The sequence below is a fragment of the Lissotriton helveticus genome, chromosome 10 (assembly GCF_964261635.1).
Source record: "Lissotriton helveticus chromosome 10, aLisHel1.1, whole genome shotgun sequence".
In the NCBI taxonomy this organism is placed as follows: domain Eukaryota; kingdom Metazoa; phylum Chordata; class Amphibia; order Caudata; family Salamandridae; genus Lissotriton; species Lissotriton helveticus.
In genome coordinates this window covers 24,662,075-24,676,608 of record NC_136071.1, presented here as the reverse complement: position 1 = coordinate 24,676,608, position 14,534 = coordinate 24,662,075, and the positions used below count along the sequence as shown (strand labels likewise).

At 42.5% G+C, this 14,534-nt stretch overlaps 1 protein-coding gene across 2 annotated transcripts in view; it reads right to left on the bottom strand.

The window, feature by feature from the left end:
- The window catches only part of IRAK1 (interleukin 1 receptor associated kinase 1), a 217,993-nt gene that overhangs the window by 95,041 nt on the left and 108,418 nt on the right, over nucleotides 1-14,534 (bottom strand). For both annotated transcript variants that reach the window (XM_078664608.1, XM_078664609.1), the window contains exons 3-4: nucleotides 9,959-10,150; nucleotides 3,365-3,504 (exon numbers count right to left, since the gene is read on the bottom strand). In XM_078664608.1, coding sequence (XP_078520734.1) covers nucleotides 3,365-3,504; nucleotides 9,959-10,150 — 332 coding nt within the window. The remainder of the gene's footprint in view (nucleotides 1-3,364; nucleotides 3,505-9,958; nucleotides 10,151-14,534) is intronic.

Here is a 14,534-nt window from a genome sequence, read left to right as displayed (position 1 = left end):
ATATTTAAAAGACGACAATGTAGAATCTGCCTTGTAATTACTGAGTGAGTCGAGCTAAAACTCCATTTAGAAATGGCGCCCAACTAAGCAGTAAAAAACCTATCAGTTGTGTGCCATCCTTTCAGTTCCGGGTTACATGATGACCCAGGTTAAACTAATATGAGATTCGGACCCTAATTAACATCGTAATGTTTTGTAGAAGACTTGCACAAACTATGCAAGTGTACTTTATACTGCAGAAACAGCAACGTAATATACGGACCTGATCTAACATGTGACCCGTAAGATACTTCCGGGTCATGAGTTACACTCGCATTAACCGGTGAGGTTTAAAAGCAGCCTCTCCGCAATGCCATAATACTAGGTGTTGGCACGTTGCGGAGCATGACGACTCTCGACAGGACGACTAAAAGGACTCTAAAGTAAGTACTCGCCTTAAGCCCAACGGGTAGATAACTTGGTCTTATACCAATAAAGCCAAACGGGGAGTATTTCACCTAAGGGACAGTGTACCATTGATTAGTGTGTGAGGTTTCAGGAGTTAGAGACTCGACCTTAGATATAAAAAATCATCAAATGGGGCGTCCCTAAATACTAGATAATGGGTTCCTAATTAGACGTAGTTAATTTATGAGTTCGTTGAGGTCAGGAAAGAAGAGATATGACCTACACCAACCCCGTCTTAAATGCATAGACATTGTATTTAGAGAAATATTGTTAGTGAATCTCTCATATATGCACCTCAAAATCTATCGTATTATTTTAACTTCCTAGTTGACAAACCAGAGGAATAGGACGGGAAGGAAAAAAGAGAAAAAAACAAAGGGAAGGCTGCTTCACTGAGACAGGTTAGTATACCAGTCCATATATGTAATAAATCAACCGAAAACAATCTCCGTAGGGGCCTGACTTCTTTATTTAAATATTACAGCCTTGCGGTGAGGACATAGGACATTTATGTACAAATACGACAACGCCTTTACGACCTCCCCATGATCCTTAAAGAACTTCTGATGAGGTTAGTATAAATGAGAACGTATTTTGACAGTACACAAATGGTCTTGTATTTAGGACCATATATCTCAAGCATGTGCTTGCATCTCATTTTAGGTGACAAAGATCCCGTCCTTACATTATTAAAATAAAGAAAACAAAAGAAGTAGACCTTAAAGTGACACCTCTGATGTTTTTGATACCAGGTAATCCATTAAAGTTAACATGACCTATAAAGAGACCGTGTGTACCCAATATGCAATATTCAAATCCTTGAAATTATATAATATATGTTTTCTAGGATATTAAATATCCTCCAGCCATTGACCGAATTGATGCCTTCAAGCAACACTTGTATTCCTGAATAATATCTTTCCTTAGATATTATAGGTAACACCTTAATGTTGCATTATTTTCATGACTTACTAGATCGCTTATTAAAGTTCTCCTATAAAGGATGACAACTAGAAACCTTTTGCCTTAAATGTTCCGCTCTCAATTTTGCAATCATGTGTATATGATCATTAGCGAATCTTAAATACTTATCCAACATGCTAATGTAAATATAATTAATATGTAGTGCCTGACTTTTGGTGAGGGATCTTGGTGGACTGATAATGCACGCTGTGCAAACATAGACAATTGCGTACAATAATATTATCAAATGATTGTAAATCCCAACATTTGGCCACAAGATAGATGTATCTATATTTATTATTACAGAAACCCTGCCTCCACACGAATCAAAGGGAGAAAATCTGTTGGTCCTGAGGAAGGTGGTGACAACCCACCGAAACGCGTAGACCTGGCGTACTTAGTCCTCTAAACCATCTGGACTACCTCAAACACAGAATATGTTTGGTTGAATTGTATGTTGCGTGTGTAACAGTATTGAGTATGCATGAATAGAGAGTGATTGCTATTGTATGTGTGGACAATAGGGTTTTTCTTTAAGTATTGTTTGTATCCCTTTTGATACTTGAATTATGTACAGTATTTATTAAATGTTTATATAATGAAAATATTCAACAAAAAATAAAAAAATGAAAGTATCCTATGTGTAAAAAAGTAAAGAAATAAAAGAAATTAACGAAATATAGCTCTTTATGTTATCTGTGTGTCTAATGGGATTTTATCAACAAAAAATTACAGTTTGAACTATGTCATATATGTAAATATAAGGCCACAGGGGAATCTCTCTTTATTTTTCTACTGAATGTTTGGACACTGGTCTACAAAGCTGTTAATTGAAGACTTTCCACCAGCCATTTTAACACCACACAATACCACTCACAACCTAAAATCTGCCAACCAGCATCTTGGCATAGATCCCTTCAAAGCAGGTCACATTATGCCTGTCTCCCAGCCAGCAACATACACGAACCAGACTCCCAGTCAAAGATCAGATTAGATATTTGGATTTTCAGATGCCACCATCATAAGGGGCCGACTTACTCAATCACTCAATTTCTCCCTATATACATATTCGTTCAGGCCCCGTTATCAGTAAACTTGCTTAATCTTAAATCCAGGATTGGCAGAGGCTTTTCAAACACGAAGCCTTTTCTGACGAACTCCTTTCTACACCATCTCAATCACCCATTTTTTTCCCTTCAAAAGCTTACCTTTTATAGACCCTCCAGAATAGCAGTATCAAGAAAAGTAATCAAAGGTGGTGAGCACCTTATAAATGTTATTATATATACCTCCAACTTACTTCCTGTTGTCATCAAAGCAATTTCCACTTTGCAGTTCAAATTGGAGAGAAAAAAATAAACCTATCCTGTGTCACCTTGAACCAACATCTGTTACCAGCCTCGGTCTTCAACAATGCAAGGTTGATAGTAACTCAAACCTGCAAGTAATTGCAGTTTGTATATGTATGGATAACATGTTGCTTGTTTATGCTGTGAATGACACACGGCATCATTCAGCTCCATACTAACTTCATCCACGCTGGTTTATGTAACCCCCTAGTATCTATGAGAATGTACATTTCCAATCGAAATGCTTCAGTTGCACAAAGTAAATAAATAATACAGTGACCCCTTTTTCCATCCCTCCAGCGCATTTCATCTTGTGACCCCATTCTTCCAGCACACCGGCACATCTAATCTTACGACCCCCTATTTCCAGCCCTTGGTACATCTCCGCTTGTGATCCCAATCTTCCATCCTTCTGGCACATCTCATCTTGTGACCCCAAACTTCCAGCCTACCGACACATTTCATCTCGTGACCCTTTTCTCCCAGAGTCACACCTCTGCTTTGTGACTTCCAACTCAGCCAGGTGGGTATTTTGTAAGGATCCCCTTGAGTACAGCCCAACAGAGACACTGGACAACAAAGACTTTTCAGATCATTTTGACTACCTGCGAAGGTCCTTGGCTGGGGTTGTGGCTGACGCCCCCGCTTGTGCTGCCATCGCTGCTGCAAGAGCTCCCGGAGACACTGGAACACAGGAGGTTGGAGGGTGGGCTGAACGGAAGAGGGAGGGGTTTCAGTGTACATTCTGGGGGAGTAAAAATACATTTCTGAGGGTCAAGGATGGAAGAGCTGGCATTTCTGTCAATGCTAAGTGGACAGAACTTAATAATAAATAAGATAAAATGGCTAACACTCCAATAGTATCATTACCCTGACACACTAAGGGCACCGTTATCCCGACACCTTATGGTCACTATTAATCGGACTGCTGACATGTGTGATAAGTTTACTTATTTAGGTAGAAGACATCTGGGTCTTTGGGAAAGTCGCAACCTACAGATTAGTCTCAAATCATCCTACCACTTTTGGGGAAGCTCAGATTGAACCTGTGAAGATGCTAAAGTCAGCCCCTGAGCACCAAGAATGAACCAACCATCATCCAAAACCCACAGTGTTCTCAAATGCAAGTCTTGCAGTAGCCGCTGGACCTAATAACTGACAGGACTCTGTCGCTGCTCAGGAAGATCTGTGACAGGATGCAGGGGTGAGGTTAAAGCACAGTTACGTCATACCACTAATTTCTCGTGATGCTGGGTGGTCGCAAGCCACAAGTCATATCCTCTGATCAAGGTCCTATTATGATGGGGCTCCGGTGATATCAGTATTGGGCCAAAAGGTCAGGTGATGTCATTTCCATTTATCTCCTCTTCATACTACTGAGTGGTTTTGAATTTTTTTAAATACCACCTCTTTTTTGGTCATAAACTGTTGCCCCAAGTTTAAGGCTAAGATGTCACTGAAAGTGGGGCTCCAATATGTATACACGCCCTCTGTGCTGTCTGTATGCTCCCAGTATGTCTTTTGAAGCCTGTAGTGAAGGTAGAGGGCAGGGTGTGGATGTGATTATGAGAGATGAGCATGAGGTAGGATCCTTTGGAAGCCAGTGGTCTCTAAAATTACGCATGTAAAGTTAATAGGGATCAAATATTGACAAGAAAGTGGGACAATCAGGTCCAGAAATGGGGGTCCTAGAGGTCCCCAATGTCAGGGGCCACAGAAATGGACTTGGCATTTACCTGCAACAGAGCTCCAGGGGCTCGGGTCCACAGAGGGAAGAGTCTAGAGGGTGAGGACATACAGCATATTGCTCCAGCTGAGAATCTGGTGGGAATGGATACTCAATACTGAGCCCTACGAAATCTACAATGATGCAAGCAAAGTGCACAATCTCATCTCACTACAGATACTTACTAAACGGGCCCAGCGCTGAGATACCTATGGGTGAGTCGTGCACCATATTAAATCCAATGAACATAACAATGGCGAGAACCTGGCATACAGGTTTCAGCTTCTGAACTGATGTATCGCACTAGGCAGCCCAGGCACGCTGCCGCCATGGAAACGGCTTGGTACTCGCTAGTAGTGTATGAGAATGGATAGAAGCTTAACATGCTCTAGATTAGTTCTCTCAATACTGAAATCTAATAGTACACAGTGAAGGCAAATGAAAAGCCTGCTTAAAGTAACCTTGATTTTAAACACAAACACAGGCCAAGCTCAACTCCATAAGAGGTGGTGGAGGATGCAGGGATAAACGAGAACAATTTGTTACGGGTAACAAGATAGACAAGTAAGGGACTGATTAAGAGGTGGGTGACAACGTATAATTCTTGCAAAGCAGTGGTAACATAATTCCCTCATCAGTGTATTTTGTATCTGAGTCGGATCCTACAATGGAAATTACATGCGATGGTGGGAATAATATTGCTGCTGATTTGATACTTTACCACACGTCACAAATTAATCCCAACCTTCAAGTCCAAACAAGTGTGTATATATATATATATATATATATATATATATATATATATATATATATATATATATCTTTTTTTAAAGCAAATAATTATTTGCTAATTGAATAGGGTGAGATGTGGGTAAAATGAGTTAAACATACATGGGATTCTCTGGCTTCCTGTTGTAAAGACATACCTAGAGCCGGTACCAAAATGATTCCTGCGCTTCTGTGTGCCGATGACGCGGTCTTATTGGCCAGAACTGCAAGGGGGCTGCAACTGCTTTTAAACCGTTTTATAGAGTTTATGGAGTTGTTGGACTTAATCACTAATCAAAAAAATCGCATGCCATGACCATAGGCTCTAAGAGGGCAGCGAAGGCTAAATTATATGCAAGGGAGTTGAGTTAGTAAAAGTCCCCGCTTTTCCCTATCTAGGGGTTCTTTTTGATGATCAGCGCTCTTGGTGCACGCAGCGTACGCATAAAAAGAACGCGCTAGTTAGAGCATCAGAGGCTACCCTAGACTTTGCAAAAAGAATAGGATCAAAACCACTCCCCGCACTTATGAAGATTTATAATGCTAAGTGTATTTCCATGGCGACTTACGGCAGTGATATTTGGGGTTATACAGATGTGAGAGAAATTCAAGGGGCCGAGAATATTTTTATGCGTAAACTGCTCTCGGTCCCCGCATCCACCACAATTTTTAATATACATGAGGAACTGGGAGCGGGTTTTATTTCTGATCAGATTGCGGCTGCGCCTCTATTAGGCTGGCTGAGAATCTGGGCCCAACCGACCCCAAATTTAAATCTACTGTTCATCCGAGATTGTCTTACCCTAGAAAAGGTGTTAGAGATTCCTTGGATGAAATACATTAAGGACCAGATGGAAATTCTTGGCTGCCCGGACTTATTCTTGAGCCCTATAGCATTGGATATACTGGCCATTAGAGACGTCAAGCAGCAGTTTCTAGACAGACGAAAAGGATTAAGAACAAACTGAGAAAACTTATGGTGAGAAGATTTGTCACATTGAGCTTGGGCCAACATATGCAACCATATCTATCCTATATGAATAAACTGTACCATCTTTTTGTCCTGATTAGATTTAGATTGAATATGGCTCCTTCGCTACTTGCCTTTCCCAAATGTTACTTTAAAGAGGGCACATTAAATCCTTGCCCGTGTGACAACTTCTCGGATCAAGACACTTCATATAATGTTTTTCTGCGCTCATTACAATCTACTGCGCAGAAAGTTTATCCTCCTTTGTTTAGAAGTTGCAATTTTGTACAGGTTAGGCCGGCGTTGGTCTACTTACAAATGCTAGCGTCACCTATGGTCTGTTTTGGGGTAGCCAGTTTTCTACTTTGGGCGATTAGACATAGGAATAGGTCAGCCTGCGGTTAATGTCCCTAATCATGCTATGTAATTAAAAAAAAAATTTTAAAAACATTCTTATTCTCTGTATGTTGTAGTCTTGTTTAAATGATTTTTTCTTACTTTTAACTGCAAGTGTATGTGGGGCAAATTGTATTCTGTACTCTCAGGTCTAAATATGTTACGGTGATTGATTTCTCATCTATGTTCTGTTATGGCTTTTATGATGCGTGTTTTAATTTTCTATGAACTGTCACATTACATGATGGTGTGCATCTTATTTTGTTGTTCCCCAAGGGGGCTGCAGACCATGGATTTTGTCTTGAGTAGGATTTTATGATGATTATCAATTGTCTTATGGTTTTATTTTTCACTTACTTATTCTAGATGTCTGTTTATGGCTGTTAAAACCGTGGGATCTCAACTGACTATGGACTATATATTTATGTATTATAATGTTTGTAGAATGTCCCGCTTTTTTGTTTCTTTTTTTGTTGTTGTATTTTTATGCCTTTAATTAGCCGAATAAAGTTAATTCTGACTTGACTGGAGTTAAACATACTTTTTGCTATTTCGATAAATTGCAATGCTAATGCTCATTATAATGGGCTGCCAGAAAGTCCACTGGAATGGGAAAATAGACGCACATTCAGAGATTACCGTAAACTTGGTTGGCTCAACAGACTGGTTGGACTGGACCAGCCCTTTATTCCACCATTCCCCCGGTCAGCTGGGGCGCTTAGAGGCCGGTTTTGTAAGCCCACGGCTGCCATAGAAGCCTCTGTCACTTTCCCCAGCTACCTGAGATTAACGGCAGCCGGCAAGGGGGGCTTCAAAAGAGAAAAGGGGAGAGGAGAGACAGGGAATGGATAGATGGAAACAGTGCACGAGGGGACGAAGGGGGCAGTGCTGGTTTGAGCATTTTTACCAGGACTGCTTTTGGTTCCCCAGTCCTGCCCTGGGTGGTTCTTAGCAAAAATGACGTGGCTGAAGTTTACAGTTGTAGACAAAGCATTATCCAAACAGAGCTAGTCGCATCTAATGGCGCTACGAGTTCCATAATCCTGAAGCGCTAAAAGAGAGGTCTCTTTGAATAAAGCTAATATGGGTGTTAAAAGTTTAAATGTCAGTGGAAGCAGACTTTGGCTTCGACGATTCCAATCAGTCTGGACTTTTGGGGGACCGAACTGCCTAGGGGGTTGTTGGTGACCGGAGGAGTAGTGAAGACGACTTCACATCCTTAGACTGGAATAGCAGTGAAATGCCATGAGTTTTGGGCCCCGATTACAAGTTTTTTAGAATAGGGTGGAGTATTTACCACACGTAGCAAATGTCATTGCCTTAGGATGAGGAATTTACCACATGTAGTAAACACCTCCTATTCGGAGTTTAACAAGAAAATGAGGCATAACAAGTGGAATCGATTTTTAACACACCAAATTCAGCATATTATGTCACCTGCCCCAATTATCTCGCAATCCAGGCTTCTTTTAGTTTTGAAATTCAAAGTTCTCTCAAAGTGAAGTCTTACGCAAAACTCTTGTCCTAAGTTGTGAACTGTGAGAGATCAGCTCCTCCTTTGGTTTCTTGACAGCACTTTGAGACCATGTATCTAGCTGTTTTTTGGAACCGCTTAGTATTCTCAGCTACTGAAAGAGAAAATATTGTCTGCTCCATATGCAAGCTTCTGTATAGGGGTGTCAACGGTGGAAAAGCACCTTTTGCTCAGTTCCATATGCTCTTCTGCGAGGAGATCGTTCTTTGGCAGAGGGTCTTGCAAAAACTTCTGAAAGGCTACTCCTCAAAGTACAGCTCTGCTATGGACGGAATGAAACGAAAAGAAGCTGATAACGCGCCTTTTGCTAAGGCGTCAAAGTGCTAAAAAGCAACAGAAACAAGCATCCGTTAAATTCAAGAGAAAAGAAAACATGCCATTGTGGAAGAGAAAAGGCTGGGGTGGCGAAGTGAGCTAAATAACGGTGATGGACTTAACCCAGAACTTATAGTGACTAGGGGTAAGTGTCTGAAAAGGTTCAGCACTCCGTCCATCGTCTTACTGTGCTTGCTTTGTTCGCCCCAAATTGGCAGGGTATGCCTGGACGTGGGTCCCTTGCTCACTTTGCCACTGGATTCAAGCTAGCATGGCTGATGAGGGGTGTTAGCCCGAAACCGGTCCTAGGAAGCTTGTTTACGGTCCAGGAAGGACCTGGCTTGGCAGTTTGGGCTGGACCGTTCCCATGAGGAGCAGGGTCAAGACTGATTTGTCTATGGCTGGGTCTGAACTGAGGTGGCGAAGTGAGCTAAAGAACGATGATAGATTTAACCGAGGTCTGTGACTGGGGGTGAATGTGTGACAAGTTTCAGCTCTCGGTCCTATTACATTATTGTGTTTGCTTTGTACAGCCTGGAATAACATGCAGAATGCCTTGAAAATCACACGCTTTCTAACAGGAAGACAGTGAAAGGAGCACATATATTCCCCCCTCACTGAGGGATGTTTGGGGACCTTCAGTACCAGGAGAGCAGCCGCATTCTGAAAGATCTGCAGTCTGTTGAGCGAGAATGTGTTGATGTTTAAATAGAAGGCATTGCAATAACCAAGGTGCAATGTTACTAGAGCAATAGCTATTGCCAATCCAAGCTCTGCCGGAATGAATGGAAAGACCTTTTAAGGATTTTGAGGATATAAAAACAACAACTTACAGCCCTATTGACCTATGAGTCAACAGTGAGAGAATTTTCAAAAATGACTTCTAACATTTTTGGCTGAGGCTACAGGGGATGGGCCACACATCCCAGGCCAAAAGATTTCCGACCACACCGACTGCTGTGCTGCAAAAACCAGGATCGGTCTGATCGCATTTAATTTCAGATGATTTCCCTTCTTCCAGGTGCTGACACTGACCATGCAGTTTAAACTTGTCAGCTGTCCGAGGCAAATCATTAGTTAAGGAAATGAAGATGTGTGTATCATTTGGATAAGACAACACCTGAAAGTCAAAAGACCCAACCAGTTTGGCCAGGAGGGCAACATATATGTCAGAAAGGGTTGGACTGAGGGAGGACCCTTGTGGAAATGGTCAGTCCTGACAAGAAATTCAAAACTACAATGTCTGCATTTTCCATCCATGCTTCTTTCCGTCGGGGATTTTACATGTTGACTAGCGACCTTGAAGGATAATCTTTGACCTAGACTAAGAGACAGAGACCATTTCAAGCTCCTTCCTCTTTTCCATACGTAGACCCCCATTCTTAACCAGCCAGGGGTCAATAACTTCAGTGGCAAAGTGTCAGCACTGGCGAACGAGCACAATATAAAACCAACATTCAATAAGAAACATGGAGTGCAGATGGAACTACCTGTCGTCATGAGGGCGGCCGTCCACTCTTTATTCGGGTTCTTGGAGGCGGTTCCAATATTCTGCGGATCTGCCGCTGCCGGACTTGGACTTGGGACCTGGTATGCAGGTGGTTGCGGTGGTGGGGGAGGATTCCATCCCCAGGCACCTCCAGGGTCATCCCTGCATGGTTTCCCCTGAAAGTCAGGCTGCCCTGTAAGAAGTCAGGAGAGGAACTTGAAACAAGAGAATAAATCTTGACGGGTCCTGCCGCCACCCTTAGACGCACACAAAGCGAGCCCTTCAAGAAGGCTCCACTCGCACCAGGATGTCTCTCTCCAAGAATCAAAAGGAAAGAAATTGCATTAACAATCGCCTATCTTATAAAATGTGCACATTTTTTCAAGGGTAAAGTTCTTACAGAGGTTTTCACTTTCAAAGGAAGTTTCTGTTTTCTTCAATAATACAGGATCTCTTCACAAAACCAAAGTATCAGTAAAAATTAAGGATTAACATGGAATCAATTTAAGGATTATTCCTGGGGAAAAAAGAGAATCTGTTTGTGGCAGCGAACATGAACATTTTTTTAGGAATAAAGATAGTAGGTAGTGCAGTCTGGGCCGTAGGGCCGTGGGTCACGACAGAGGCTACTGTCAAAATCTGTCAATACTGAAACAATTGATCTAATGACAACTAATGGCTAGTTCGCATTATTTCAATTCTTCCCATTACTGGACGGTCTAATTTTGTTTTTGGGCGACAACATTCAAAAGCGGAGCCTTGCACTGGGAATAAAGTAAAGAGCAAATGTTTCCTGTGTTGACGCGACAATTCCCTTAACACTGTACAAGTCATCTTGAAATGCATTAAAACAAAAATAAATCTAAATTAATTCTGTGTGGCATTAAATACCACTTATTTTAAAATAGCCTTCCGTTAAAAACAAGCATTGGAAATGCAATAGGTCTCGCATTAGAAAAGTTGGAGCTATTGGTCTTGTAAATGACAAATATTTTATTTATGTGTTGGTTTTTAAAATAGCTAAATTGATAGCTTTGTCATTTACAATGCCAATAGTTATAACTTTCGTGAATGTGACACCTATAGCATTTGTAATGCAACATGTTTTGTATTTACGTGACTTAGATGGCAGCTCTGGTCATTAGGCCACATCTCTAGAGAGATGTACGAAGTACTGAGGAAGACAAGATAAACTGCACTTCAATAATGATGTCGAAATTAAGTTAGTACCTCTTTGATCGTTTTACTGCATAATTGTGAAAATTATGAGACTCTAGTTCAGAACAGTTCGAATTTAGCTGTAGGACAAGGCAACCCAAGAAGTGCCAGTGCAAAGTATTGGAAGTAACTGTGGCCAAGCATCTACTGTAAACAGAGGCATGTTGTCAGTAAACTTGGGAAAATATGTAGCCTGGCCCAACATTAAAAGTGTTGCAGTCACTGGGCGTAGGCCATTAAAACAAGCATGAATGAAAATAGAGATTACGCAGAGAAAAACATGAAAATAAAGGGGTATCTCTAGTAGTAGGAGGGGACTCTAGAATGAGAGAAAAAATGTTGCAAAAAAAGTTTAAAAGGTAAATGGAGAGGGTCGGTTTAAATAAAAAGGGCTGGAGGAATCCGCTCGAGTAAATTAAAAATGAAAATGTACTCTGCATTTTAAATAACATGCATTTGTAACACACGGACAGAGGGAGAGAGGACGTGAGAGCAAAGCAAATGGGCAGCCTGTGAAAATGTATGGCCCGATGAAGGAGATAAGGTATACGTGGTGTGGGGATGTTGTGAGGGCTGGAAGGAAGGGGCCCCAGAAGAGAGACTCCGGATGCGAGGGGCTGCATGTTTTTTTAAGTAAATGTGCGCTGATGCATTTGGAGCACGGAAGTGAAATGCAGACACCTCCAGTATTAAACGTTTAGTAAAGTGGGCGGTCAAAGTGAAGAGATGAAAAAAGTGTATCTTAACAAAACTGACTCCGAGATGGAAGGCTAGTTCCACCGCCAGTTGTGAATAAGTGCAGCGAAGACTTGGGGGTGAGAGACAGAGGCTTTTTAGGTCTCGTCCTTTTCCATTGCGAAGCAATGGGAAATGGGGGAGAATTCATGTGCTCCATCGGATAGTCAAACCACCACTTTTGTCCGTGGCGTTTTCTTCGAGTGCACGTACAGGCACGCGCATTTGGCCCATACACTTTCATGGCCATCTGTTCCTGTTCCTAATGGCCCTCCCCCAGCACAGAGCGCGCATCGCGGCCGCACAGCACATCAAAGGGCTTCTCCCAGCGTGTGCTGTGCGGCTTCTCCTCCCCTAATTATGTGGCCGGCCGTACTTGTGTTTCCTGGCCGCTTCCCGGCCGCTCTTGTATTTAATTAGCAGCTTCTTTTGTAAAGCGCTCTGAAACTTTTGGGTAATGTTTTTTGTATGCAAGAGGGCTACGGTCAGCTGACCCGCGATTTTTTCATTAAGCACATTTTTTGTGAATGCATGTGCGTTCTTGCTTTCTCATATGCTGCTTCCCTCTTCAAATGCCCTCGCCGTTTTGCTTCTCCTTCAGCTGCCCACAACCCGTTCCTCCACTGCAGACTACCTTCACGACCATTTAAATGAAATGCTTTCATTTTCATTTTTGTTTAGGGCCCGGCAGCTGCTGTTTGCTGCCGGCTCGTTCAGCGTCAGTACATTCGCATGCCTCCATTTCTCACTGGTCCCACTCACCCTACATTGCTCCCCCTGTTCACTCCGCACCCACACCTCTGTTATTCCCCCACCACTCTCGATCCTTTAAATATAATTATTCATGTTTTATTTGTTTTGAAGTCCTGATATCTGCCATTTGCTGCCTGGCCAATCATCATTCCTAAAAAAAGATTTCAACCAAATAAAACTTAATTGTTTTAATTTAACAATCCAAGGGGTATCCATCATCTGCTTCCACATAGTTACACATATTTTCTTTCTCCTCTCTTTTTTTTAGATCTCGTCTGAGACACTAAGGCGCTGTTGCTTGCAAGACATTTTGTTTACTTACCCCCATTGCTTACCATAGGTTGGCTTCATGTCACTCTCATTTACTTTCTTTTCATAAGTTGGCGCATTCACTGCTGCTTCTGTTTATCCCGCCGATGGAGCAATGCCCAAGTACTGGTATCCTTCCACAGCTCGGTCAATTGGGCGCCACTTTTTTCATTTTGCCTAAGCAGGCGACTATAGTGCACGTCTTTTACCAGCAGTTTCGCTTTTGTCTCATCCTTCATTTTCCTTCGGGCCCCCACCTACCCGCCCTCCGTTTTGGTTCGCCCTCAGTATTACTTTCCCCCACTGCTGTCCGTGTTGTTGCTTGCCTTCTCCCGCTGTCTGTCTTGTTGCTTACCCTATCCTCTGTCCATGTTGTTGTTTGCCCCTACCTGCTGTCCCTTTTGTTGTTCTCCCTCCTTCCACCCTTCCGGCTGTCCATTTTGTTTCCCTCCCTCTAACCCGAACATGTGTTTTGTCTCCCAACCCTGCCATGCAATAATCCAAAAAAGTGCTATTATACACCCACCCAGTACTTTTTTCTTTCCAAAGCCTTCGTCCCTGTTTTGACCACATATGCCCCTCGGTGTTGCAGCCCAAAACCCTACCTCCGTTAAACAAGCATTTGCAATGCAATAGGTCTCGCATTTACGCGAGTTTAAGCTACTGCCGATGTAAATAACATGCCTTTTATTTATGTTTGAAAAACCAAAACAAAAATAAAAAGCATTGTCATACAATGGCAACAGCTCAAACTCACGTAATTGCGAGACCTATTGCATTGCAAATGCTTGTTTTAAGTAGCAGGCGGAAGCAGGGATGCCAGGAAGCAAACAGGGAAAGGCTGTGTGTGTGTTTGTGTGAGACGGCAAAGCTACAGGCTAAATAAACAAGCAATGCTGCCACCATTGCCAGAATGCCATGTTACATGTACCACGTCATACAGGAGCTAGATACTGTACAACATGCTAAAAAAAAAATTCAATGAGAAGCGATGATGCAACTGATGTGTCAGCATCAGAGAGCATAAAAGGAGACACGGCCTATCGGCCGTGAAACTGAAAGTACGGCCGGCCGGCCGTGAATAATTAGGGGGTGAGAAATGCGCTGGGAGGAGAAATGCAGAGCGCACGCTGAGAAGCTTGTGGGAGGGAGGCTGGGCTGCCTTTGATGTGGTAATGCGAGGCAGGCAGGCGGCTGGTGGCATTGTGCACGCGCTTTTTAGGGCTTGCGCTTGCGCAATGACCTAAAAAGCACACATGCACTGCATGGAATCGCCAGTGGTTAAACTCTGGATAAGCCACTATAGAGCTTCGCCAGCTATGCGCAAGCGCATCAGCAGGCGAACCCCTAAAAAATCCCACATCTAGACGTTAAAATCAAAGCATACGCTCTACCCCAGCAGTAAAACATCATGGAATGAAATGCCATAGCCTTCTTGTCGACTATGATAACTATGTGCTAGGAGGGCAGTTATTAACTGGAGTCATCCACACAGCATCCACTTTCTTCAGAACTTGTATCACATTATCATGTTGCAGCTAGGCAGACACTCTGCATGCACA